We start from the raw sequence: 27,260 nt of genomic DNA on the forward strand, positions 1-27,260 counted from the left end.
CTGGGACATCTCTGTACCTGGCAACATTTGCAGCGCCTTCTACTCTTTAAATGAGCACACTTTTATTCTTTTCTGGACTAATTTATACTTTGTTATCCAGTTCCATGCTACCAGAGAGCACACAGAAAATAAAAATAATAATAATAATTTAAAAAAAAAATCGATAAAGAAAGACAGAAGTTTCCAAATACCTAGCGGGGCAGCCAGGATGTGTGTCAGATCAAAGAAATTTATGGCTCATGGGTTATGCAGCATCTCTAGGAGCAGTGTCTTAAGCGAACTTCACTCTCGCTATCTCATCCCACTCCCCTTCTCCTACATACTTCCACTCACACTCACTGACACACAAATACACACACAAACAAAACCCACTCTGCCGCACGCGTTCTTATGTTTTATTCAGCAGCCTATGGAAGGCAGTGCCTGTCTTTGAAGAGTGCTGCAGAAATCATGTACTAAATCCATCTCATCCTTTTTAATGGTTGATTCAATGTAAGTGTGTACATGCTCAGAAGAACATGCTCCATTCAAAGTCCAGGTAGGCCAGGTTGCTGTTCGAGGTTCATAAATGTCTGACCTTTTAGGGTAAATGTATCCTATATTTGTAATGAAACCATTGCTGGTTAAAAGCCTTTCCTCCATAGACATGTGCTTCCTGTCCTTGGAAGTGGCCCCTGGTGTCAAGAAGAGCTTGCAAGGTAACATCTTTACCTTCAGTCACCATGCAAACAGTGTAGAATTTTTATATATACATGATAAGCATCACCCTTGTAAAATCAGCTCCTTGGTGACATATTTTTTGTTGTGTTGAATGTACTAATTTATCTTTAGAGTAGTAATGAATAATAAGTCAGTGTAAGTGTTTGCTATTGCTTAATTTCACATTACAGAAATGGCTGTGATGTCACGTGTGGATCTCACTCAATTAGAACATTTTATTTAAGAGAAAACTAATCCATGGTAATTTTTTCATATGTGCTTAAATAATCTATTAAGCAGAAATTGTCAGTGCTTTCCCATAAGTTTCAGAACAGACACATTTCCCCCACAGTCTCATCTTACTATTAAATGGATATTTTTTGCAGCATTCACAGTTTGGTGCACCAAAGGGGCGTTTCTAGGATTTTTTTCTTTTTGTGGTGGTGGTGGTGGGGGGTCCAACAGTTGAAATCAGTAAATTTTATTAGATATCAAAGCTAAATAAATGCACATGAAGAAAAAAAAAATCAGATTGTTATAATAATCTTAGTGTGCAGACCTCCTATGTCAATAAACATGCATTAGAAGACTCAGCTCCCCATAATAATAGTGTAGCCATGCAAGATTTAACAGCAAGATAATGGCACTAATAAAATACACTCTGATTACAACAGTAAATATGTTTAATTTTGCTTAGTCACACAAGTAAATACCAGCAGCTCACATATCCTTTGTTGGCAGTTTGTAAAGCAAAGGAGTTGAACAGTGGCAGTGGTGCAAAACACTGTTCATCTTTCAAAACCTCCAAACTTGCTGTTTTCCTTCTGTAATCAAACCAATATCTTTCCCTGCATATAACAGAGCCACCATGAGCCACCCTTTTAACCCCAGCCCCGTGACATAAAAGTGCAGCTTTTATGTTTATATTTATTCAAAAATATAACTTGCAATATAATGCATTCACATAAACTGCACTTTGCCCTATTTTCGGATCTCATTTTGATAGTTGTTTTAATTTTTCTTGTTGATATGTCAACAGCAAATTAGACTCTGCAATAGACCCTTGTGAATTTGTGTAGATACTTGTTCCATGTTCTGAATATAAATTACCGCGGTACTGACTGTGTTCATGCAAGTGAACATTTCACTGAGTCGAAATACCTCCATTCCCAAAGGGCTTGGATTAGAGAGTCCCCACTGTATCCCTTTGTTGTTGAGTTCTGCTTTCAGCATGCTCCCAGTTGTTACCAATGCATTGTTTAAATTTCAAGCATTATGCCGACCTCGGGATACAAAAAATCTCATCTATGCTGTTGAAGTCATTGGGGAATTTTAGAAGGACTAATATATTAGTGCTCCGTTGTAGCTATTAAATCCACATGAAAACAAATATTTCATAGCTTTTCATCATCTGGAATCTAGACATAAGAGTAAGTATCCAGCTTAGGGCAATCACTTAGCAGGCAAGGACCATGTTTATGTGCTTTTGTATCTTCAGAGGGGCCTTGTAGAGGTATCCGTTCATGCCTGATGTGATTTCTTCTGCTGAGAGAGCTCTTTGAGGTTTGTCAAGTTTTTCCTGCTTGACTTAATTGAAGGGAGGGTAGGATTGTGTGAGTGGGGGGGGGGGGGGGGTTGGGGGTAATGCCTCTGAGTGTCTTTCCACCAATACTTTGCTACCCAGTGCTGAAACTGGAACCCTGTGGGAACAAGCTTGTTCAGGTGTATTTCATGTGCAGTGCACTGAAAGTGAATTGAGGGGAGGAATTGCATTCAAAGGGAAACACAAGCAGTAGTTTGTTACCTTGTTTACAAAAGAACAAGGCTTAAAAATAAAAGAGTATTCTTTAACCTAGCAAGATTAGCATTTGTTTTTGGAAGTTACATTACAAGCAAACTTTAACAAGTGTGATGCTTTTGTTGTCGACACTTCTGTGTTTGGATAAACAGGAGCTTATCTACAACTGTTCTCACACTTATCTGACAATCAGCCACCTGATATGTCAGAGTTTCCTGGACTTGTTCTAGCTTCTGTTGTAAACAGATCTGATTATCTCAGCTGCTATGAGTGAACTGGGTGTGGAAGTCCATTTATGTTATCAGCTTAACACAATATGTTCTTCTTCACCTTGCTGAAACTCTTTAGTCTAGCCTTAAAATACTTGATAGGTTTAAAACGAAGTCTGTTTATTGGATGGAATCATTTGAAGCTGAACTAAAAGAACGAAACTCACTCGTTTGCTAAGCAACAGTTGCTTATATAGCAAAACAGCTATATTTTCAGCAAGAGTCTATTCTCACCAGGGTCATTACCCTCTTGTGGAACTGAGTAAGTGGGCTCCTGATGTCACTGGCAAACCCCTTGCACAGAATGCTGGGTTAAACTGGGAGGGGGAAGGGCCATGCTAGATCAGAGTTCAGGCATGTTTACATTACAGCTCAGGATATTTCTCAGAGCCTGGCCAAGCTGCTGAAGTTCCCAGGCTCCAGAGTTGCAGAGTGCTGAAAAGAGGCACAAGCGTTCACTTATTCTTCAATCCCTCACTCTCCTGTGCTCTGGGGTCTAAGTCATAGTTCAACTCCATTTGCATTGTGCTAATGTTCTGTTCTTTGCTATGGCCGTCCTTTGGGGAATATTATACATGTGAAATACAAGAGAAGTGAAAGTCAACAACTTAGATGATGCTGTTAGCATTGTGTTAGATATTAATATCAAGAATTAAAAGCAAATTTGGCACATGCAAAAAACAGCACATTACATTTTTATCTCCTTATTTTAATCAAAAATGTGAATTTTCTTTTCTCAGTAGTTTTAATAAAAATGTTTAACAAATTTAACAAGGGAAAGCTACATTTTATTTTTTAGTTACACCAGTTACTTACTTTTATTTAATATCACACTCTTTTAGATCATAGTTATGTAGCAAAACATACATATGGTTTAAATTTTAGCATTGAAATAAAGGATAGTTGGCTTGTTAAGTCATTCCAGTGTGGTATTGCAGGATTTTATTTGAGGATTTTTATGTTTGGCAATATTACTTCGCCCTGTGTTATGGAGCTACCAGCTAGATAAAACGGTATAATTACTGTGGGAACTTTAAAACATGACCATTAACGTTAAAGTTCCCTAGATATTATTCATTGTTTAGAACACTTTGTTTGGATGTGGTTTGGGAACATAAACTGCTAAAAGAAAGTCTAACTGCATTGAAAGACCAACACCTTGGAGTTCAAACTAGTCCCTAAAAATTTACCCAGTTATTTCAAAGACAAACATATAAGACCGAAATTTCTGTTGTTAACACCCATCACATGTTTGACTTTCCCACGTCTCAGACTGCTAGACCAGCTTGACTAGCGCGTCAGATAGAGGTTTAGAGGAAGAACATAGATGGCCTTGTTTCTTGCCTCTGCTCCACCAATAAAACTGAGAAGTGGCAGCTGGAATGTTTGCCTTATTGCTCTGCTGTGGTGAGGTGTCACGGTGCTGAGCTATGCTTTGGCGCCTGCATGCTCTCCACCTTGCCTAGAGGCGCACAGACGAGAAATGTGAATGTGAAACCAGGGGAGGATCTCTGATTTCCCTCTGCCCTGCCCTGTTGAATCCTCCATAGTATTGTTTTAACATACCTTAAACACTTCTCAACACTTTGCTTTATCTTTAGATCTATTGCAAAAAATGAGTCCAGAGGCAGATAATTTTAAAAATGGATTAAATGCAGAATATGTTTTCCAAAGAGACTCTTATATCTGCTGTTTGCAGAACTAGTGAGTGAATTCTGTTTTCTTTCCACTAAAGGATGTAGTCCTTGTGGAAGGATTATGAACAGAGACATGGAATCTCACGCTAAAATGGACCTTCGGGCCATAAAAGAGCCTTACTTTGATGATGGATTGGAGAACATCTGCTTTAAACTTCAATTTTTGTGTAGGACTTTGCTTAATGTCAGCCAAATTGCTCAAGTCATGTAGGATAACTGTGGCCATTGCCTTGATTTCCACAAAATATACAATATGACAGCAGTTTGGTGTATTTACTGCTTAAAGAAATATGAAAAGGAATAAAAAAGGGGAAGTTCAGGAAGGGGAATCCGGCTGTCTAAGCAAGTATTTTTATTTTCTTCTCCATAAGGGTACTTGCTATGGTCCAGTATTGCTGCATTTGCCTATAAAACTTTTATCCAGGTGCTAGGAGAACAACCTCCTGCTAAATGTCATCAAGACTAAAGAGCTAATTGTGGACTTCAGTACAAAGCAGGCAAGGAATTACAAGCCCCTGATCATCAGTGGTGCACCAGTGGAGAGTGGACAGCTTCCGATACCTGGGTGTCCTCATCACTCAGGACCTATCATGGTCATGTAATATCAACACTCTGGTCAAGAAAGCCCGCCAGCGTCTCTTCTTCCTCAGAAGACTCAGAGACTCTCATCTGCCAGTGAGGGTGCTTAAGAACTTCTACTCCTGCACCATCGAGAGCGTCCTGAAGGGAAACATCTGCACCTGGTTTGGGAACAGCACCAAGCAGAACAGACGAGATCTGCTGGTGGTGCGCTCGGCCAAACGCATCATTCGATCAGAGGATCCTGACCTGCTGTCCATCTATACCAAACGGTGCAAGACCGAAGCCAGGAAGATTATGATGGACCTCTCTCATCCCAAAAATGCACTCTTTTCACTGTTGAGGTCTGGGAAGCGCGTCCGCTCCCTTGAGACCAAAACAGAGACAATGAGGAGGCGCTTCTTGCCCCAGGCTATTCGGGCCCTGAAGCAGGTGTAGGACATGATTGGACTCTCACACACTTTATCTGCACACTTCTCATAATTTCTTTCTTAAATTGTTTATATGCACATTCTATTTTTATCTTTATAATTGACCTTTAACTCTTAGTTTAGTCTCTATTTCTTAGGTTAAATTCTTAATTTATTGTTTACATCTGTTAGCCTTTTTTTATTTAACTGTAAATTTCTAATTTTTGTTTTATTTAATTGCGGATTTAAAAAAAAAAATTATACTGCAAATTTCTAAATTCTAAATTTGTGAAGTTTGTAAATCTATTTAATTTCTGTTGTGTAGTTTAATGGTCAGGCATTGTACAGCAATAAGCATTTCACTACATGTCGTATTGTGTATGATTATGTGTGTGACAAATACAATTTGAATTTGAATCCTATCGTTCTCACTCTAAAAAAGTGTATTCAATCTGGTAAAGCCAGATGGTGAATGTTGCTTCCAGAAGATGAGATTGCAATTAGGAAAAAGTGTATCCTGTAAGTCCATATGCTTAACTTTGAAACTAATTTGTAGAGTAGATCCAAATAACGCAAAACATCTTTATGAGGCACACGTGGCAATTTAAAAAGTTCTTGAATATTTCTGACTGCATTTGGCATGAGGAAGTTAGGTCAAGTGCTGCCTAAGAATGATCATTAATCAATCAATTATTAAACTTTTGGATCAGTTTTACATGCTATTAGTACAACGTATTAAGAGCATACCAAACAAAATCCTAATAAGATGAAAGAATATGATCAAAATACAGTTAAAACATCAAAACATGAAATACTTCACTTATCAGAATATTACTAGAATGAGCTCTCTCTCATTTTCTATCTTTTGTGCAGGGGGCTGGTTGATTGTTCTTGTAAATGAACATGGCAAGTGATCATTTAGCCAGTAAAGGCTCATTCTCCTGCCCTCCTGCTTGCAGAGAAAAACTGTGATGCTGCATTCTTTTCATAGCTGATAGTGAGAAAGTGGGGTTATTATGTGTGCGCATGCACGATAACAAGGAGGAGAAAGAGAGAGTGAAGAGAACATTCCTTTCTCACTCCCACTCTCTACCACCACACCCCCATCGCTACTCGCTGCCACCCCACCCCCAGTTTCCTTCCTGTGCTTTTTTTAGAGTCTATTGGATGTTTTTCCCACATCCGGCAACAAAGCCGACCTTTTTTATGCCATAATCTAACAGCATGGTGTTCTGCGGTTCAGTTATACACAGGCATGGTCAAATGTAATAAATTCATTGACTTTAAATAAACCACTGTTTCCTAACTTTAACTCCAGACTGCTTAGGTAGCCTTGCAAGGTTGACTTTGACTCTTAGAGAAGAGTTTGTTGACTACTGCAGAATGTAATCACTATCATGTGACTTGTACAGTGCTACAGTACAAATTTATGGTATTAAAAGGGAGGGGATTATGAAATAAATGAATTACTGTATTGGTCAGATTGTGGGCCGATATAGATAGTGGAATCTGGGTGTATGCTGTTCAGTATAGAAAACAACCCCATAATTTTCCTTTCTCAATAGAATCCTAAGATATATGTACCGGTATATCGGCTGATATATTGACCTGAATTTGTTTAGCCTTAAAATCGGTTTTGGCATCAACCACAAAATAAAAAACAAGGCAGGAAATAGAAAGTAAATGAACAATTGCACATAGTTTTTCAGATTATTTCACTGGTAGGTCATTTAAGTGTCTTGGAGTCCTTACCACAATTCGTCTATAGATTTAGTTTCTCTCAGGATCTTCAATCTTTTCACATAATCCCAGACCTCTGATGTGATTTTGGGATTAGGGGTCCATGGGGTCTTCTGCTGGACTTCTTGTTCATTGTGTGCCCGATGCATGGCCGTGCTGTTGAGCTACTTTCTCTCCTCCTGATAGATGTAACTTCAGATGTATCTCTACTCAAGCTGCAGAGCTACATCTGAAGAATGATAAAATGACACCAATGCAATACTTTGTCCATCCATCCATCCATTCGCTTCCGCTTATCCTTTTCAGGGTCGCAGGGGGCGCTGGAGCCTATCCCAGCTGTCATAGGGCGAGAGGCGGGGTACACCCTGGACAGATCACCAGTCTGTCGCAGGGCCAACACACAGGGACAGACAACCATTCGCACTCACATTCACTCGCACATTCACACCTAGTGGCAATTTGGATTATCCAATTAACCTATCCCCACAAGCTGCATGTCTTTGGACGGTGGGAGGAAGCCGGAATACCCGGAGGGAACCCACGCAGACACGGGGAGAACATGCAAACTCCACACAGAAAGACCCCGGCCTGATGTTGGAATTGAACTCAGGACCTTCTTGCTGTCCGTATTACAGTAAATGTTGCTCGCAATACAGTCTGCGTTTACCACAGATTTTTAATGTAAAAAAGCAACCCTCGTGGTGGACTGCTGACTTGCAGAATATACACCGATACACTGATATACTATTATATAGACTGATCTATTACTGCATTTCCTAATGCTCTTGTTAGTAGTACATTATCTCGGAATCAAAGCTCTGATTAAAATACTGACACACATGTCTGTTTGCGTTTATCCCATTGTCATTCCCATTGAATTAATTCCCCTGCCAAGAAGGAATTTCCCAAACAATTGTGCTGCCTTGGCTTAGTTTGTACCAACAGGCTCATCTGTTTTGCCTGAAGTAGTCAAAGTGAAGAGGAAAAAAACAGCTGTCTAGTCAGTGAAGAGACGCCTCGCCAGTTGAGCTGTGAAATCCACAAGTAAGCAGGATAATCTCTTTCACCCAGACCAAATATTATATCCTGTGATGGAAATTTGAATCATTCACTGCACACAACCTTGACCTATCAAGGTGTAATTTCATGTGACAACAGCATACGGTACGGTGAGATATCCTAAATCTCATCACACTGGTGCTCGGTAGGTATTGCCTTTTGTTTGAATGTCACTTTCCACCTGCAGTATATAAAGGTATATAGGCAGCACTGTCACATATTTACATAACTGTGTGAGGAGAAACAATGCAAAACATGTTTCTACTGTCAACTTTATGGTAGCAGGGCATTATTATGATTTACTAGTTTATCTTCCACGTGATAGCTTCTGTTATGATATTGCCTATGAGTTGGCATAGGGAGCAGATTCTGTTCAGCTCTTTTTATCAAATGCCACATGGCTCCCTTGCTGGAGGTGTTTTCTTTTTTATTGTTCAGTCTATTTAGTTGATATTACTTGGACATTTAAAGCAGTTTGTTCTTGATGAACTCCACTTCAGTAACAGTTAAACTGTAGGTTTTATGAGATGTTCTTTCCTAAATCTAATTTGCAACACTCATCAGTTCTCCCCACTGATTTAGTCAAACACATGTGATCACATGATTATCTGTGCATGTGGTTGCCTTGTTACCAAAGCCCACTTTGACTTGCGGCTAGAGGCTCAGTATTCAAATTTTTGCTGCTTTTGGAAATTTTGTCTGCTCCACCAAGCCGTCTCCTGCTTACAAAATAATTTGGCAGATCGCTGCTACAGCAGTCCTCAGTGCTTTTCATTATTTAATCTCATGTCTGGCAGAAAGACTCAGGTGTCACTATCATGGGCTCATGTCTGTTATCACATAATAGAGATCTTGATACCCTTATAAGCTTGGTGTGGCAGCACACGGACCAGTTCTCCACTTGCTGCAGGAACTGGCTGGATTGATTCTCCACCTCCCAGTCACAGACAGTGACGGATGTAGCTTCAGCGTGTGGAAAATGAAAACGAGTGAAGCCAGTGGGCAAAAAACACCTGCAGTCTTTCTAATGGCCAGAAAGGAAGGACACCTCACGTCACAAGTTTATTGGTTTTAATGAATACAGCACAGTGCTCATTTTGTAAATTATTGTCCCAGTTCAATAAGTGATAAAGAATGGTTTGTTGTGAGGTGAGACTACCTTGTGACTGCTCAGTCTATACTGTGAGAACACAATGTTCCTTACTTTGTCAGTCGCATCCAGTTTCAAAACAAAAAGATGGCAATAACCAAAATCCTCATGTTGAGGTTTAACTAACAAAGGGTCATACCACAGTGTCCTTGTCCATCTTGTATATACTCTATATCAGGGGTGTCGGACTCCAGGCCTCGAGGGCTGGTGTCCTGCAGGTTTTAGATCTCACCCTGGGTCAACACACCTGAATAAAATGATTAGCTGATTACCAGGCCTCTGCAGAACTTCAAGACATATTGAGGAGGTAATTTAGCCATTTAAATCAGCTGTGTTGGATCAAGGACACATCTAAAACCTGCAGGACACCGGCCCTCGAGGCCTGGAGTTTGACACATGTGCTCTATATGTAACATATCTCCCAGCAAGAACAAGTACTGCTGCAGTTACCTGCAATTTAAGACAGTGAAATTGGACTGTGTCGTTGAGATAAAAATCGTAGGGTGGTGCAGGTATTACTCATGATTTTAGGATCTGGAAGTGTTGCAGGTATTACTTATTGGGACAAAAGGCAACCCCTAATAATGTAAACCATTGAGTTGTATGATGAGGACAGAGTGTTGCAAGGCTAGAATTAGGCTTGACAAGTGGTATTTATAGTTGGGCTAAGAGAAAGTCTCCAGGCTCCTGTGTTTGTGTAAACATGTACTGTATACAGTTGTAGTCAGATTTAGACATTTTACTTCTAAGAACTGTTTTGACAATAGATTGATAGGATGCCCAGAGGTGTTGTTAGCTTCCCACAATTGTCACAATCAGCATAAATCTGCCTAATATCAAAACAGTTGCCTTTTGAATGAACCTCTGCTATCACATCATGGGAAAGTACTTTTTTTCCCACTTGGACAGATTACCTTAGACTGTCTCTCACCAGCGCTGACATGTAACAAGACCTAAAGCACTGGTATACAAGGCCTACTAGACCAGTCCTGTGACTGCACACACACAAGAGCAGCATGCAGGCAGAAACTTGCGCAGAGATCTAGGCTTTGCTGCAATCTTGAACTCTCCCTTCCACGGTGACAGCCACCACACAAGACAGTGGTAGTACCTGCAGGGCTCTATAGGAAGGCAGTTTGGGCAACCTTTCAATGAAATGTTTTATTTTGCACACTGTTAGTCTAAATTACAAGTTGGGACAGCAACAGAGGACAATATCATGTTTACCTTAGGAAAAAAAGTCCTGAAATGCTCAAACGGAGATCTGAGGCTGTCTTATTTTTTAAACATTCACTTCTACCTCATTCACTTTAAAGGCAGTCATTAGAATTTGTTTTTGGGTGCCTAACTAATTTCAATCCAGTATTATCTCCCCTTTTAGCTTTCTTACATCATTACATTGTGCCTAAACTGCACAAAAAGTCTAGCTTTAGCTGCTAAGTGTTTCTCGCCAGTGGTTAGTTCCTTAATTTGTCTGATATTTTGGTGTTAGAAAGGTATATCAGAGCTTGTTTCTTGAAAACCACTGTCTATGGGCAATGCAGGAACACTGAATCTCTGCAGGTTTAACAGTGAATATCTGGATTAAGATCTGAAAGTTTCAGCAAACAAAAGAAAAGTGCATTTTAGCTCATTTTCAGCCTCGACTTCATTCATTCATTGCCGTTCACTGTTTCCTGTGTTTGCAGTGCATTGCAGTAGTTATCTCACAGACTAAAATAGTTTTTCTAACTAGTGTTGATATTTATCAAATTCTAATGTCTTTTTTTTTGTCTGTGTGGTTGAGTTGATCATAGAGCTCATAACAACATTTGCAGCTTTGCATTTGAGTTGTTTACAGCTGATTTCAGATAAGTTATGTATTTATTTATTGTGGGAAAGTCCTTCCAAATAATCAGTTTTTATGCTTTTATTTGTTTTTTACATATAAAAAAACCCCTCCCCCTCTTTTTATGGCCACAGTTATGATGAATCAAGTACAACAGTTTGGAATTGGACAGATTTTTTTTTTTTTTAAAGGTATAAGCCTAATATGTCTCATATTGGTATTAAGTAATGGTTTGTTTTTGTTCTTCTGGGAAATGTCAGATGTCTGATGATAGATTTATGCAACGGTCACATATTTCCTGCACCATGATCCCCTAATGCCTCCCCGCCCACCTCCAGTCCTCCCAAAAACACACACATTTTCCTTGGTTGGAGTCAGTGAGCTCTGCAGTGTTTTCTGTGTCCGTCTCCACCAGCGCAGGGCTACACAGACCTTATTTGGAATGTCAGAACAGAACTGATAGGAGTAGGAGTGAAACAAAGCTTCCCACTCATTTATTTTTTCCTCTTACTTTTAAGTCCCTTTTCAAACCGAATCAGCAGAGGATTGTTTTGTAGCATGAGTGCAGATTAGTGTGACTGCTCGCCTATCCAAATGCATGTGTGTGTAATTTAAGCGAAAGCTGAGAGAGATGGCAAAACTCAACAAGTATACCCTTTTCAACTAGTGGATTTTTCAAAGCTTTCTCCATTGAAGCGGTTTAAAACACTAAATGTGTTTTCTCCTCTCTAAAAGCATGAGGCTTATCAAGGCCTGGCTGAGTGAAGCAGCATTAGTACAGCATTAACCACTCAGCCCAGGTTTCCCACGGGATATAAAATGGATCCTTGTTTCACTAGGAAATCGCCATACCAATGCTGCCGAAGAGCACTTTGCTGTAGCCACACCAGATATTGACAAATGTTATTTCCTGATTGGGAATTGCAATCAATGCACTTGAAAGGGAGCATTGAGGAATTCATAATCATAATAGATGAGTGATATGGCATAAGCAGGGCAAAAAATACGGTGCAATTAAAGATTATCTCGTCAAAACTTCGTGCGGGTCCTGAATAATATACACAGTTAGCACAATAGCCAGTGAAGCTACATAATGGGTTTTCTTTGTAGTGGCCAGAGATATGACTGGAATGGCACAGGAGTGTGTTGCTCAACTCAGTAGTGGCAGTGTTGGCTCTCACTGTGCTGCAGCTGCATGCTAAAGAGCAGCCAGATGTTTTAGATGGTGAAATGAGCCTAGTGTGCAGGAAGCGGTTCTGCATGCCATAGGAATCATCTTTGAAAACAGGAAGGGAACTTGTTCCCTGCTTATGTGCCTTTTCCTGTGGCATGACCGGAGGCAGGCCTTGTGTTTGGCGTTTGCTGGGAAAAAGGTACTTGAAATTGTTTGGTAATGGCCTTTAACGGGTACAAGTGTTACAGAACAAACTAGAAGAGCCTTTAACTTGTTCAGAGACAGATTTTTTTTTTCAGAAAAACTAAAAACATCTTATTATCTACTGTGTCATGTGTCCAAATTTCCACCTCCGCAGTAGTTACATTCTTGTGTACTGTTACAGCTAAACCAAAACAATGCATGGAAGCTGTTTTAACCAGTCATATATATATATATAGTATATACTACAGTCCTGCTTAAAGATCTATGTTTTTGTGCTTCACAGTCCTGGTTTACTTCTTCTGTGGTAACAAGCTGTACATCTAAATGAGCTACTGTCTGCAAATATTAAATTGAGTGTTTACATCAACAATGTGTGACATGACCTATTAAAACAATGTGATAGTATGATCATTTAAAGATGACAAATTTACTGATGTTAACTATTCACATAATGTCATGGATGTCATAGGTGTTCTAAACCAAAAAAGAAAACCTCTCAAAACCCATTGTACACTACGCTCACAGCACCAACGATGGAGAGTCACAGATGGCAACTACATAACAAGCTAAAGAGTCCAGTTTAGATCAAAAACACAAGTAGAGGAATATGAATGGTAGGGCAGCAACTAGAGATTATTTTGGTAGTCGACTAATCTGCCAATTTGCAGAAAAGTAACAAGGTTACGTTTTGTTTCTGCTGAGCCCAGGTGGGGTGAATTGTATAAAACTTATTGCAGGTTTAAACCTTGGCTGTTACGATTTCTTTTATGTTCTGATTTAAAGTATGTCGACCCACCCACACCCTCAAGCTGTTTCTCAGAGTGAAAGTTGTTTCTCACTTTCTGCCCTTAAGCAGAAACAGTGCAGTACGTCTATTGAAAGAAGATAAAGGTAAGGTAAATTACACACTTACAGCACTTGGTATTGTACCAATGAGACTTTAAGCTGAAGAAGGACCTTAGCAATTAGCCAAGTTGATAGGAAAGCTCAGTATCTGGTGACCAGCTCTGCGTTTGTTAAATGGATGGATGCTGTGCTGCACAGAAGGAGGTTTAATGGTGTTTTAAAATTTACTGTGAACAAACTTTAAGATCAGAACAGTTGAATCTAGAATTTCTTGCTTTGCACAAATTTATCGCACAGGTACCTTTTACTGGAAAATAGAGTTGGATGCGATGCATAGGATTGTTCCTGAATCTGGGGAGCCCTCAGTCCTCCTCAGTAAATGTCTCTGTGGTTAAGAATGACATATAGATGAGAGGCGACAGCAGTGTCAGGAGCTCTGAGAGCCACATGGCCATGGGTGATGTGATGTGACAGCTTGTCACTGCGATGTCGGTGACCTGTGGTACGTCTGCAGTGGCACGGCCTAGCTGGTGCTGCGGTAATGCCTTAGTCGCAGCGCTTAGACTCTGTCATTGTATCTGACAGAATATATATATTGAATATAAGCCATTGAAACTACTGCCCTGGGGAAGAATAATTAGTATTTTTAGATCAATACAAATGGTAGATTTACTAAAAGACCTTTTATATATTGTCATCCAGAGTTTTGCATTTCATTACATAGGGTGCCTGGTAATAGAAAAGAGAGCTGCATTGCTTGGCCTATATGAGTTCTTATGATGTCCTTGCATGTTTTTGGAGAATGTTCTCCTGTCCTTTAACCTTGGTGATATCGCATTAAATATTTCTGGATTGTGAACATGCCGAAGCAAGGACTAGCTATAATCTTCCCCTGTAATCTTCAGATTTGGACAGTGGGGAGCTCTTCTTTGGAAGGTAAATGTCTTACAGGATTTTTAGTGTTCAAGCTGCTTTTGATTAAAATAGCAAGTTTCTCTACGGAATGCTGGAACTGAGATACAGTAACTGTTTAAAAAAAAAAAGTCTGCCCTCAGTAAACATAATGGATGATTTCTCTTCAAAGGAGCTCTTATCATCTCTTCCCATTTCCCAGAGGCTGCCACAAAGCTGCCTCTTTTATTCCTCCTGCTGCTGCCGCTGCTCATCCTTCTCTCCTGCCTGCTCTCTGGAGGGCATCCTCAATCTAATACAACTGTGTCAGGAAGTATGGGGATGCAAAGTGCTGAGGAGCCAAAAGTAGCCCACCTCTGCAGTGTGCTGCTTCGTCCCAACACACACCAGCCTGATTAGGGAGGCACGCCATGAACCTGCGCTCACATTCCTGTGTAACCTTACGGCATATGAATTAAATTCAATGTAACTATCCAACAAAAGCAGAATACCTGAATTATAATAAAAAAAGACTTATTATTGCGTCTACTAAAGTTAAATTCCTTTTATTCTTACTTCTATGCAAATCCTGTTGTTCAATGAAATGTTTGTATTGTGTGAAAGCCAAAGATGGCTCTTTAAATTTAAATTGAAGTGCAAAATTGTCGGTAGTGATTGAGTATGTTTTCTAGTGGTTGTTATGATATCACTGTTATCCTGAAGATTTTTTTTTTCTGTTTTGTTGCATAGTATCAAATACACTCTGCTTACCTCGCTACTCACTGAAATATGCTGAGTAAAACAAACAAGGATCCCCCCCCCACCTCTTCGATGACCACACACACACACACACACACAGTATGATTTGCCTATATGCTGCCTTGTGAATATACATACCAAGTCTGAGCCTTAAAATAATGAAAATGTTCAAGTTATCATGGATGTTTTTTGGCTACACTATCATAGCTTGCAGCTTCCTTCAGCTAGTTCAAATTTTATAATTCGACGGAACTTTCCACATTTGGGCCTGCAGATGAATTTTGTGTGACAGCTGATCATTGGCACTAGTCTGAAGGTTCTTATTTCTTATCTGGCAATAAATGAGCTGAAATCCCCTCTTGCAACAGTATGCAACCTGCTGAACTGCATAAATATTATGTCTCCCTAGGAACACAATAGTCGTATTTATTCCTTTATTTTGGGACTGTTTTTTTCCATGTCAAATGCCGAGAGGGAGGTCTCTAGCTCTCTCAGGAGCAGATTGCAACATGTTTCAAGGCTCTGGTGAATAGATTAAAGGCTGGCAAGCTCGATCTCTCATTGAGCCACACTCTCTTACTCACACATGCGCAGACACAAAACCTGCAAACACTCTAAAACCTATACCCTTAAAGCATGTATGGCTCAGAGGGCTGTGCCACTGGACTGACAGATGGTACCATGAGGCTTGGTGTTGCGCCATTGTGATGGCTCACCCGGAGCCCCATCCACACTGCTCAGCATCACTGCAGTGCTCAGCTTGACACACAAGCCAACAGCCTTCCAGCTCACATGAACAGATAGGCTCTGTTGACATGGCCAAGGTCAGGTTCCTCACTGACACAGTCAAAGATCATCAACAAACGTGAACCGGAATATGTTCAAAACTGAACTTATCATTTTTAATTTCCTCAGGAAAATAATTTTTTGGAAAATTGTTTCCAAGCTTGGATCAGCGGCTCTGCACTGTGTCGTATTGGGTTCTTTTTCAGTTTACTATAGCTGTGAGAACTTTCAATTTGATTTTCCAGCTTGTACTAATCCATTTTTGAAAAAAAATAAAATCCTGGTGTACACACTGCGCTAAACTGCTAACCTTGGGACTGACAGTGGCTGAACGTTTTGTCAACACAGAAAATCAACAGCGCAGTTGCACATGCCTCTCTTAGATGATCAGTATATAATATATAGGTTTAAGCCGCTCAGGCAGAAGGAATCTCTTTCAAAGTGATTCAGAGCATCTGAGCTCATTAAATGTTAATCAAAAAATCTATTTTGAGATCACTAGGAGATCAGTCATGAGGATTTCAGGTCAGCCGTGAGGCCACTGCATCCGAGTACTGAGAGTTGAGTGAGCAGGATGGTCCTTTTTTGCTGTGAAGTGTTTGCGCTTGACGTTGGGGTTTGTCCCAATTGAAGCCAGTATCGTGACACATATGAGTGACTGAAGCATGAGAAAATCTCAACTGCAAAGTCTTGAGACACTTCATCCTTGAAGTTTGAACTGAACACTACTCCTGGCTATTTTTTTGTTTGTTTTTTTAAATGGCACAGAAACAGAAATGAGGCAACCCTCTCTCACAGTGGCTTTTTGCAACACATGCACTGTCCTTTCCATTATTCATGATGTGTTTTCACTGACAGTGCCTTGAACCATGAGGAGTACTCCTGTCTGTCTTTTCCAGAAAGAGCCCTGTGGAATGAGAGAACATGTACCTGAGGTGCACACACTAAAAAAAAAGCCTGTTCTCATCTGGTTTTGGAGAAAATCACATGTCGTAGATTATGTGGCTCTCACTGAAGATGGAAAAAGTTCATATGGCTGATTAACTCGTGGAGCATTTCCAGTGTAAAATTATATGCAACTCCAGAGTTCCCTGTATTAAGCAGGAATCAAGCAGCCAGACTGCCATTAGGATAAGAGGTTTTTTTTTCCTCTCTAGTCTCTAAGAAACTGTCTGCTGAGGTTACTTTATCTAGCAAAGCATGTTTTGTTTTGTTTTTTAAATTAGTCCTTTATTTATCCAGGTAAAAATCTCATTGAGATTAAAAATCTAATTTCCAAGAGAGACCTGGCATCATGGCAACAAAAGTCACATACCACATAGGTATATAACATGTGGTTTTTTACATGTTTAAATTATTGCCTCTCTTTTTGTTTGGTATTGGGTTGCATTTTATTTTGTTTCATTACTTTTTAAATTATTATCTTAATTACTATTATTATTTAATTATTAATATTATTATTATTAATTGTTTTATTTTTTTTGGTGGAAACCAATAAAACGTACATTACATTTCACTTACCAGCCTACTTTGTTTACTTATTTGTCCCTGTCGAGAACATTTTTTAGATACTACTCTCTTATTTCTACTATTGAAACAATCCTCAATGTAGATTTCAAGATTCCAACCTACTGCACTGGGCTATGCCTCCAAATGAGTTTTAATGTGGCAAATGTTGCACATGCAAGCCCTGTTGGGGCTGTTGGATGAGCTTAGATTAAGAAAAAAACAGATTTTTATAAGCACCTTGAAAGTGCAAACTCTCAACATACATTGTTTTGCACAATAGGAGGCAAACATCCAAGAGAATGAAAACTGACCGTAGCATTTTTTTTGTTTTTTTGAGTGGATTCATACTCATCATAAAATGGAGCAAAAGTAAGGGTCAGCTGCTTGCATGTTGAATTTTTCTCCTGGATATCTTTGTTTTGCAGTTGTGGTTTAAAAAATATGGTTTGTATTAGCTGTATTAGATAAAGTTAAATGCAAAGTCAGTGTGATTAAACACAACAATGTCCCTCTGCTTTTAAGTGCATCAGCATTATTGTCATCATCCAGTTACTGTGTCGAAGCACGCATGGACATGTATTAGCATTTACAGGCTTGGTGAGTCAGAGATATTTGTACCTTGATTAACACGAACTGTTGTTAAGAGCATTAGTAGAAATAATATGACATGAACAGAGTAGAAATGTAGTCAACTGCAGGATTCGCTCCAAAGCCTCAAGCTATGAATCATCTTAATGCCAGCTAGTGGAAATGAGTCAAATTTGTTCCACAGTGAAATATGCAACACACTGATACTCCTCCTATGATCAGGCTGGTGTACAATTAAAACCATTTTGTTTCCATGCAGGAATCGCATTAAAATATGGTCAGATAATCAGTCATTTGTATGAATGCATGTACACAACAGATCGCTCCTTAACTGACGGCCTTTTTCACTGTTGTTAAAGACTCATATTGGAGATTGTATTGTTTTGTTGACATGATGATATCTTCTCCTAAAAATATGACTCATTTTTGGAAATAGTAAAATTCACAGTTAGGATGTTAAGAGTGTTGCTGTGTGCTTAGTTAGTTCCACCTCTGTTCTTATTACCTTAAATGAAGACATGGGTAGAGGACAAAAGGAAATCAGATATCTGCACCAGCATGTTAAGCAGAATCTCAGCCACAAAGGAGAAACTCTGTATATCTAACGAAGCACAATGGATGAAAATATAATGTATGCAAATGAGGGAAACAGACAAAGAGCTTATTCTTCTCTCTGCAGTCTGTCGACTATATCAGATTCCTAACTTACTTCTCATCCCATTCAATGCACTCAGGCTACATTATATCAAAACATTTTTCCAGTTCCTTCTTGCTGTATTGCAAGAGTTTAAATAAAACTGTGTATTCAAATTTTGCGCAATCTGAATGTGCATGGTCTTACCCGTATTTGTGATTGATGCCAGAATGAACCGTTTGAGAAATCGCTGCTTTTTTTAACTTTAAGATTAGCATTTGTTAATTAATACGTGTGAAATTAGTCTTGAATACATGGTGTCACTTCACGTCTGTCTAGTGTATTCATTTTCAGAACTGCTTTACATTCTCTTACATGACATATTTTCCATTAAGTACAATAATTTAACTCCGGGTTTATCTGAACTGCATATCTGCTGGGGTTATTTTTGAGGGGAGGGGGTTGCTTACCTTGTGATAAAAAAGGTAAATGTTAAAAGCCTTTGATATTTTTTTTCCTGGGTTTAACTTCTATATGTTGTTTTTTGCAGATTCATGGATCTTTGCGAAGGAAGATTGAGGGGCATGCCCCAGGACAAATATCAAAGCAAAATGGCCTCTCCTGTGGTTTCCCTGGATCAGACTTTAAGCGGGTCCGTGTGGACCACAACTTAGCCCAGTCCCATTCTCTGCAAGGCACCTCAGCCATGAGCATGCAGAGGAAGAATTACATGATGCCTCATGCACTGGGGTCAGACATATTCAACATGACCCTGAAAGAAATGAAGAAAGAGCCCCCTGAGATCCAGTCTTGTGACCAGTCAAATGCAGAGATGATGTTTGACTTCAAAGATGAAGGTCAGATTGATCCAGAACTCCAGGATCTCTTTGATGAACTGACAAAGACGGTGCCTACACTGAATGACCTGGAGTTTGAAAAGATGCTAAAGCAGGATGATACATTTGGCTTGGATCTAGGACGGCCGAGCTCGGCGGGAGCAGCTGCCAGTCTGTGCTCTCCACTGGAGAAGCCGATAAAGACAGAGCACTCACCCGATTTTGGGCAGGCTCATTGTGGCTCACCACAGCTTCGACCCGCTTCTGCAGGGCCCACTTTCACATTGACCAGCACGTCTTCAACCACCACATCGCAAAAAGCTAACACTCAGGCAGGACACCCAAGGATGCCCTGCTGGCCTGAAATATCTCACGCAGAGCAGCTAAAGCAGATGGCAGCAAACCAGCAGCAACCGAATTCTCTTCTCCATCACCACCACCAAACCCCACCTGTGGCCATGACCAGCTGGGCTCCTTCCATGAGCACCCACTCCTCCACCAGCACCTTCCCTCAAGACAATGTCTCTAGCCCACTCCCACTCAACCAGCAGAGGATTGGCTCTCACAATAAAGGGATCAACAACTGTCTCTTCAAATCAACCAGCCACAATGGCTCCAATCATTTGGACATGAAGGTTCTCAGCAGCAAGCCTACATTGCATTTCAGCCCCAAAGTACCCCATTCTGCCAGCCAGCCCATGTCTATCATGACAAACCCAGTGAACAAGACAGAACAGCAGCAACAGTCACCTTCACCGAGCCCACATCAGCCACATTCAGGTCTCCATTTCCAGAACCAACAAATCCCCACATCAGGAGCCCTTTGTCTGCAAACCAAGACTGCTCACGGAGGGCTGCCTTTCAGACCGTCACAGCAGCGGCAGGTAAGGTCTTATGTGAAAACACTATTTTAACTTTTCAGCTCTACAGCAGGACGGCTTCCACAATTAAGAGATTTGATGTAACATGTGGCCATAGCGGCATATCAAGCATAGCTAGTGCCATGAAATACTGAGACCAGTATGGCTGCTTAATATTCTGTTTGATCCACAGAATGTTTCATTTTTCTATTTTACTGCACTTTATGAACAAAGTCAATAACAGCACAGACTGCCTTTTTTTCTATAGAAAGTCTAGTAACATAATCCAAAGCACAATCAAACGTACTGATTTAGTTGTCCTGCTGGCATCTTCAGTTTGCTTGCAGCAGCCAACCTGCTGTCTAAAACAGCTACAATGCAGCTCTGTTTATTCTGCGACTTTATTGTTCTTGCTAATGTCTGTGTGTGTGTGTTTGACGATGACACAGATTGCTAGAGCATGGTAGATTATCATGCAGGACTTCTAATTTCTCTGCTTGTCATGGTGGCTCCCTGTCAGGGCACAGATATGCACAGCGGGATTTGCTAATTGGAGGTTGTTAGCTACAAGGGACAAGTGGTGGAAAATGACAGTAATCTGCTTAGCCTAGTGCCGGAGGTTGAATCACTGATTTGTTATGATTGGAGAGATTTAGACCCTCCCCTCTTTCATTTTTTTGCACCAACAATATCTGTAGCTGCCTTTGTGTGAAACGATAATGCGAGCCCCGCAACAGAGCTCTCATAACTTCTACAGATCAAGGGAAGTGCTTGGGTGACTGGGAGAGGGTGGGAAGAAGGAGAGAGGGAGGGTGTTATGCAGACATGGAAGTAAACCAGGTAGGATCATGACAGTTACATCAACACATCAAAACAGGACCAGTTTTACCACTGCTAGAGCTATTTACACTTTAAACAGTGGCTGTTCATGGTTACCTTGAAACTACTTGACAAATATTCCAGATATCAGAAGCCTTACATAAATGTTTGAGGCAGAAATACACGGGCTTTAAGATTGGTAGATGATTTAAATAGACAAAGAAAAAAAAAGCATTTTCTGGGCTCAGATTGACCCCATTTCACAACATTTCAAATCTTTTTTTATAAACACAATGCATCATTTCAAGCAAATGTACTGGCTGCCGTAATAGTGACAGTAGTATTAGTGTTGCATTAGAGATAATAAGCATTTTTTATAAAATATGTAAGATGTGGTATCTAATTTAAAAAGGATCGCAGTGAGAGAAAAGGGGAAGACACTTAACAGAGCTGGATATCAAATAATGAAAAAGACTTGTGAATTTGTTGAATTATTAAACATTATTTCAGAGCTCCTTAAAGTAAAACCTCTTTTTAAAAGTTTGTGAGGGGTTAAGGGCTTGGTGAGACAGCTTTCCCAAAGAGATTTTATTTTTTAATGTGACCAAATAACCAGCACGTAGCTATGAATATGATAGGGTTAGAAGTGAGGATTTAAAAAAAAGACCTTTATAATTTATGGACACTATTTATAATTTCAAGCTGAGCTAAAAAGTGCTGATAATGGTGTTTGTAAATTTTAGCCAGCGTGTACAGGGTTAAAAGTCCAGCTAATGAGAGAGGGACAGCTTATAGAGAGGAGAAAAAGAGTGGAGTCTCTTCCCACAGTGAACTGAATTAGTAATGCCAGAGAAATAAAGGTCCTGAAAGAGTGCCCTGATCCCCTGTGTAACACAAGTAACTAGCAGTGGGCTTCCTTCCACTGCCTGAAGCTGGAGACCGTTATTAAAGCATGCACGTCCAAACATGTTTGAAGCTTCTTACTAATAATCACTTTCTGAATCAAACCTGACGAAATTCAAATCCACCACTGTGTAAACCTCTGAGGTTGCACAATATTCGCTTCACCCACTTAAAGTACTCATACGAGTACATTCTGGAGCAGCATGCACTAGAGGACACTAATGCATTATGAAACCTGAGTTACTGTGGTTGGTGGCAATGCTGTCTCAAGGACAAAATTTTGTGTTGCTAGTTTCACCAGTTGTGTAGCTGTCTTGTGTGTTTTGGCTAAAGAAAAAATACTTTGGGGTGTAATATGAGTGCTAATAAAGAATGAGGCAATCTTGCAGGTGTTTATTATTTTTAATTTCTGAAATATTGCAGCAGTGCAAAAAGTACTGCTTCGATAAAAAGAAAAAAGCTCTGGAGTTTTCGGTTCCAGAAAGACCTTTCAGGGAAACAAAGAAAAATGGTTTTCTAGCACAAACTATGTTCGTGAAAGCTTTTTAGTTCCTTAATGACTCAAGTCAAATAGTTACTGAATATTTTTCCATATTAAATATCTTTATAGCAATATAATGACCTATGTTTACATATTTTTTTATTTCAAATTCAGTTGTGTACACATGCGTTACAAATATTTGTCAGACAGTCTCATCCAAAGCGACATCTGTATTTTCTCTGCATCAGATCAAATGAAGACATTTGACAGCGATTTCATCATCCCGTAGTTTTTAGTTTTGGCTAAAACCAATTCCTATTTTAATACGACATAAACTTTCTGGAGAATACTGTCCTTACTGAAATGCATTAACCCAGTCGCCAAAGTAGCCGAATGCTCACAGTGCATGCCACATAATCTGGCTGCAGACCTGAGCTGGATGTCATAACCCGTCTAACACATTTCCTTTCTGTTTTATCACTACTACTACACAACTGTCTAGTAATGGCAAACATGGAGTAGAGCTCAAAACTAAGGCAACATCTAAAAATAAAGGTTTAATCAAAGTAAATAAGGACTCCTCAACTTTTGTTGTCGAACTTGTGGCACCAGATCCTTCAGTTAGGATAAGAGCGGGGCCATAGGGGTTGAGCCTACCAGGTCACTCCAGCAGTGCTGTGAAGGGAGTACTTGTTTCCTGGGAAAGGGAGCTGCGGCCAAGTCCAGATGCCGAGGCACTCCCCAGGGACAGCATCCTGAGACCAGACTGGAGGAAGTGCAGTGTGAGAGCCGGCGAGGCTGGGCCTGGATCACTGTCAGCTGCCTGCGCTGCTGCAGGATGGGAGACTAAATCACTCCGCTCCTTCTCTCAAGCCCGAGCCACATGTGGTATTCATTTACAAAAAACTTGTGAAGAATGGAAGGGGGGAAAACATGGAAAACAGCTTTATGACACATCAGGATGACAGAGGATTACTCAGTTGTACACGCTAAAACACCCCTCATTGGGTCTTTTCTTACAACAAAGATGGATCAAGCTCTCTTCAGTTTACCTCTGTGGGGAACAAGTCTTTGAAGGTCACGTTTTCTTATAGACTCGGTAAATGGATAAAGTAAATCAAAACCAGTGACTCTGCTTTCTACTGTAAGAGGAGAAACCACTGTTTTGATGTTTCAGTCCCTGTGTAACCTCATTGCCATGCTTGGTTTGCTGTGTGGGTTGAACTCGGGCAGAGAAGGCGAATATTAGCTTACGTGAAGTGGCTTGTGACTCCTGATGAGTTTCGGCTTCCCTTATTCTCTAATCCTGTCTCGTTACTTCTCCAAATTTCAGTCCATTCATTATCATTCACTAAGACTAGTAGACACACACACACACATGCACATATTCTTCCTTTTTTTTCTTCAGAAAATCAGAAAGCTACTGCCCTGTAGATATTCATTCTCTGCAAAGACTCTGTCCTTAAGTAGTAGCTTCTGGTAAATGCACTGTTGGATTTCTAATCCATTTTACCCTGGGAAACATTTTAAGTCAACACAATGACTGACACTGTATACACAGTATGTGTTGACTTGGATTTGGTGCACATTAACCTCCTTCGTGACAAATGTTCGCACTTGATGCAAGCTTGTGTGTTGTGAGGGTGTCCACATGAAAGGCTAGTTTTATTTGGAGCGCTTGGATGGTCGCCACAGCTGTCTAAAAAAGCTAAAGAAAATATGAAATGGAAGGACTGTAACATCTTAAGCACCATGGCATTCACATGGTGAAAGATTATCTGCAGCAACAACAAAAAAAGCATACACTGAGCACAAAACTTTAAACAAAAAGCTAGTTTGGATGTCTCAATTCCTGCGCCGCAGACTACAACATTTTAATCAGTGATAGTGTCAGGAGCCAAATGGGTTTCTAGAGGATGGAATGCCTCCTTGCCAAAAACAACACAGTGATCAGTAAGGGAGAGCTTATTAAATGGAGGTAGTCATGGCGCTGGCGCTTAACTTCCCATCGGCACACATTTCCTGCTGTCTCAGGGATTCTTTCCACTCTCTTTAGACACAATTATCAGGGGAGAGGCAGGCCTTGAGGATGACTTGAACCCCCCCGCACCTCCCCCAACAAAAAAAAAAAAAGAACAGAAAAAAAAGCCCCCTCCATTTTTCCCTTTTTCATCTGCAGAGGGAGTAGCCTTGACCACATTCTGGAGGTTGAATAGCATCTTTGAAACAGATATATGATGTCTTGTAGAGTTTTGCCCCCTACTGGCATGCCTGTGTTGTTGCAATGTTTTGATTTTGTGCTTTCACTGAGAGTAATGTAAGACCATCCTATTGTCTCTTTTTCAAAGGGTCTTCCTGCTGGTCCAAGGCTGCCCACTAATGGAAGCTTAGGAGTCATGTCAGCCCAGCCACAGCCACGACCCCCGGTCCCAAACAACCAACAGAAAGGGCCTCCAAAAACACAGGCCATGCAAAGACAGCTCAACCAACCGCAGCACACCATCGGCAATTCAGTAAGCTGCATTTACATCATACTGTTTTCACTGATTAATTACGATTGTTTTGATCAATCATATGAATATACTGTTTTACTTTCAAGGACAAAGACAACACACACGATCAGTTTAGTCGTCACCTGACAAGACCACCGCCAGATTACAAGCAGTCAAGAAGTATAGCTGGAGTTCAGCAGGGAAACATCTTCCCAGGTACTTTAAATTTCTAGTGATTAAGGGAATGCTTTACATGCTAACAAACAATCTTAATAAAAAAAACTTTTTTTTTCTTTGTTTGATGTTTCTTCAGGTCGAAACTCCTCCCAGTGTCCTAACAGTGGCCCTGAAAAGACCCTACAGTCTTGTCACCTTGCAGTTGGTTCTGCTTCAAAAATGAGTGCTTCACCATCAGACCGTAGATTTTCTATTGGGACAGATTGTCACCCCAGTTCTTGTGTCAGCCAATGCCAGCAGCAAAACAGTCACAGTCAAATTCGACTGAATCCGAGTAAACCCAGGTTCCAGGGCCCAAACACACAAGGAAAGTCTTTTGGGATAAACAGTGTGGCAGGTGTACAGCACCAGAGATTGACATCTCACTTGCGTTCCTCTGTGCCAGGACAGGGTGTAGGAGGGTTGGTGACAAATGTCAACATGGGCTGGGGTTCAGCCAACAAGCAAGTGACACCTGGACTCTGTATTAGGCAGCTACCCAACCCACTACAGTCCCAGGGTGTGCAGGACTTGCCGAACCATCCATTCCAACAGAGACACATTGCCCCTCCCAACCAGGTAGCACCAGACATCAGCATGCACACTCTAAACCCTCCACTAAGAGACATAGGCCAGAGAGTAAGTCAGGCAATGATGGGTTCTCCCTCAGCCGTGGGAAACCTTAACCAGGCCTCACCTGAACCGAGGATACCAGCAGGGAACTTTACAGAGCCCAGTCCCAGCTCTAGCAGCTACCATAATAACAGAACTAACCGTCTGACCTTTGACTTCCTCCCAGAGGGGGACAACACAGTTCCGGGAATCAATGCAGACTCAGACTTCATAGATTCCCTGCTCAAATCGGGCTCTGGAAATGATGACTGGATGAAAGATATCAATTTGGATGAGATTCTTGGTAGCCACTCGTGAATTTGGGTCACAAATGACTAAAAATGGACCCACAGCTCAGAGCTTGTAGAGGTATGTAAGGTGTAAAGGATTACATTTGTAAGTAATATTAAAATGGACTTTTATAGACTTATTATTATTACCCAGATATACTGAATTGCTTTGTATTGTATTTACTGTGAAAATCAATTGTGTTCTATGTACTCTGCGTATTTCTCCCTGGTGTATTGGCCAAGAAATTGCTTTTCTATGCAGTCACTGTTTTTGTGGTCTGTGCTCTGTGCTGTCTTATAGAGTAAAATACAAAATTCACAGTGTGAAAAGAAAATATTGCCGTTATTTTCCTTTTCATCCTGGTTTGTGTTTCAAAGTCTAGCATCACGTGGTATGAGCTTTCCAGTGTTTTGCTGCCAGACACAAGCGAGCTTGCAAAAGCATTTTTTCCCCTTTACTTCCTTCTTGTTCAAACCTTTTCATCTGTGGTAGTTACAGTTTAAATTATGTAACCATTATTTTTTTTCATGTTATATTTAATAATTATTGGAATAGTAAGTAGACATTATATTACATGTAATTAATAAAATTTATTTGACTCAAGTTGTGCTTTTGTTGACTTTATTTAATAATGAATAGTTTGGTTTACTACATCTCATACTTCCAAATCAGCGCATGTAGATACTCTTAAAGGATGCTTTGATGTTATGTCCCACTTTACAGGGTTAGTGTGTTGAAATGACACACTTTAACCCAAATGGCAACCTTTTCAAAATAAACAAGTAGTGTTCAGTGCTTAAACTTAACAAAATACTTTTTAGTGCCTTAAAATATTTAGCTTTTGGTACCTAAAGCTAACCAGCAAGTAAAAGCAAAAGTGAAAGTTGGATGGAAACAAGTCAGCACAGCGAATGAATACCAAAGAAACAAAATCAAACACACAAACAAAACCTAAACTGTTTTCTTCAGGCTGACAATGCATATTCATTTTGTCCCCAAAACAGACAAGATATTCTGGAAGTCCTATATAAATCAAACGAGGACAGCCTTCTTTCATCTTAAGTATTGTCAAAATTAGGAACATCCTATCTAAGAGTGAAAGAAAAAATACTGCATGCATACACACATAG

At 40.2% G+C, this 27,260-nt stretch overlaps 1 protein-coding gene across 1 annotated transcript in view; it reads left to right on the forward strand.

Moving 5' to 3' along the window:
* Positions 1-26,733, forward strand: part of maml2 (mastermind like transcriptional coactivator 2) — a 34,618-nt gene extending 7,885 nt beyond the window's left edge. The window contains exons 2-5 of the mRNA XM_085131042.1: positions 19,171-20,340; positions 24,868-25,032; positions 25,119-25,227; positions 25,325-26,733. Coding sequence (XP_084987168.1) covers positions 19,171-20,340; positions 24,868-25,032; positions 25,119-25,227; positions 25,325-26,157 — 2,277 coding nt within the window. The 3' untranslated portion in view covers positions 26,158-26,733. The remainder of the gene's footprint in view (positions 1-19,170; positions 20,341-24,867; positions 25,033-25,118; positions 25,228-25,324) is intronic.
* The last annotated feature ends 527 nt before the right edge of the window (positions 26,734-27,260 follow it).

This window comes from Neolamprologus multifasciatus, chromosome 14 (genome assembly GCF_963576455.1).
Source record: "Neolamprologus multifasciatus chromosome 14, fNeoMul1.2, whole genome shotgun sequence".
In the NCBI taxonomy this organism is placed as follows: Eukaryota; Metazoa; Chordata; class Actinopteri; order Cichliformes; family Cichlidae; genus Neolamprologus; species Neolamprologus multifasciatus.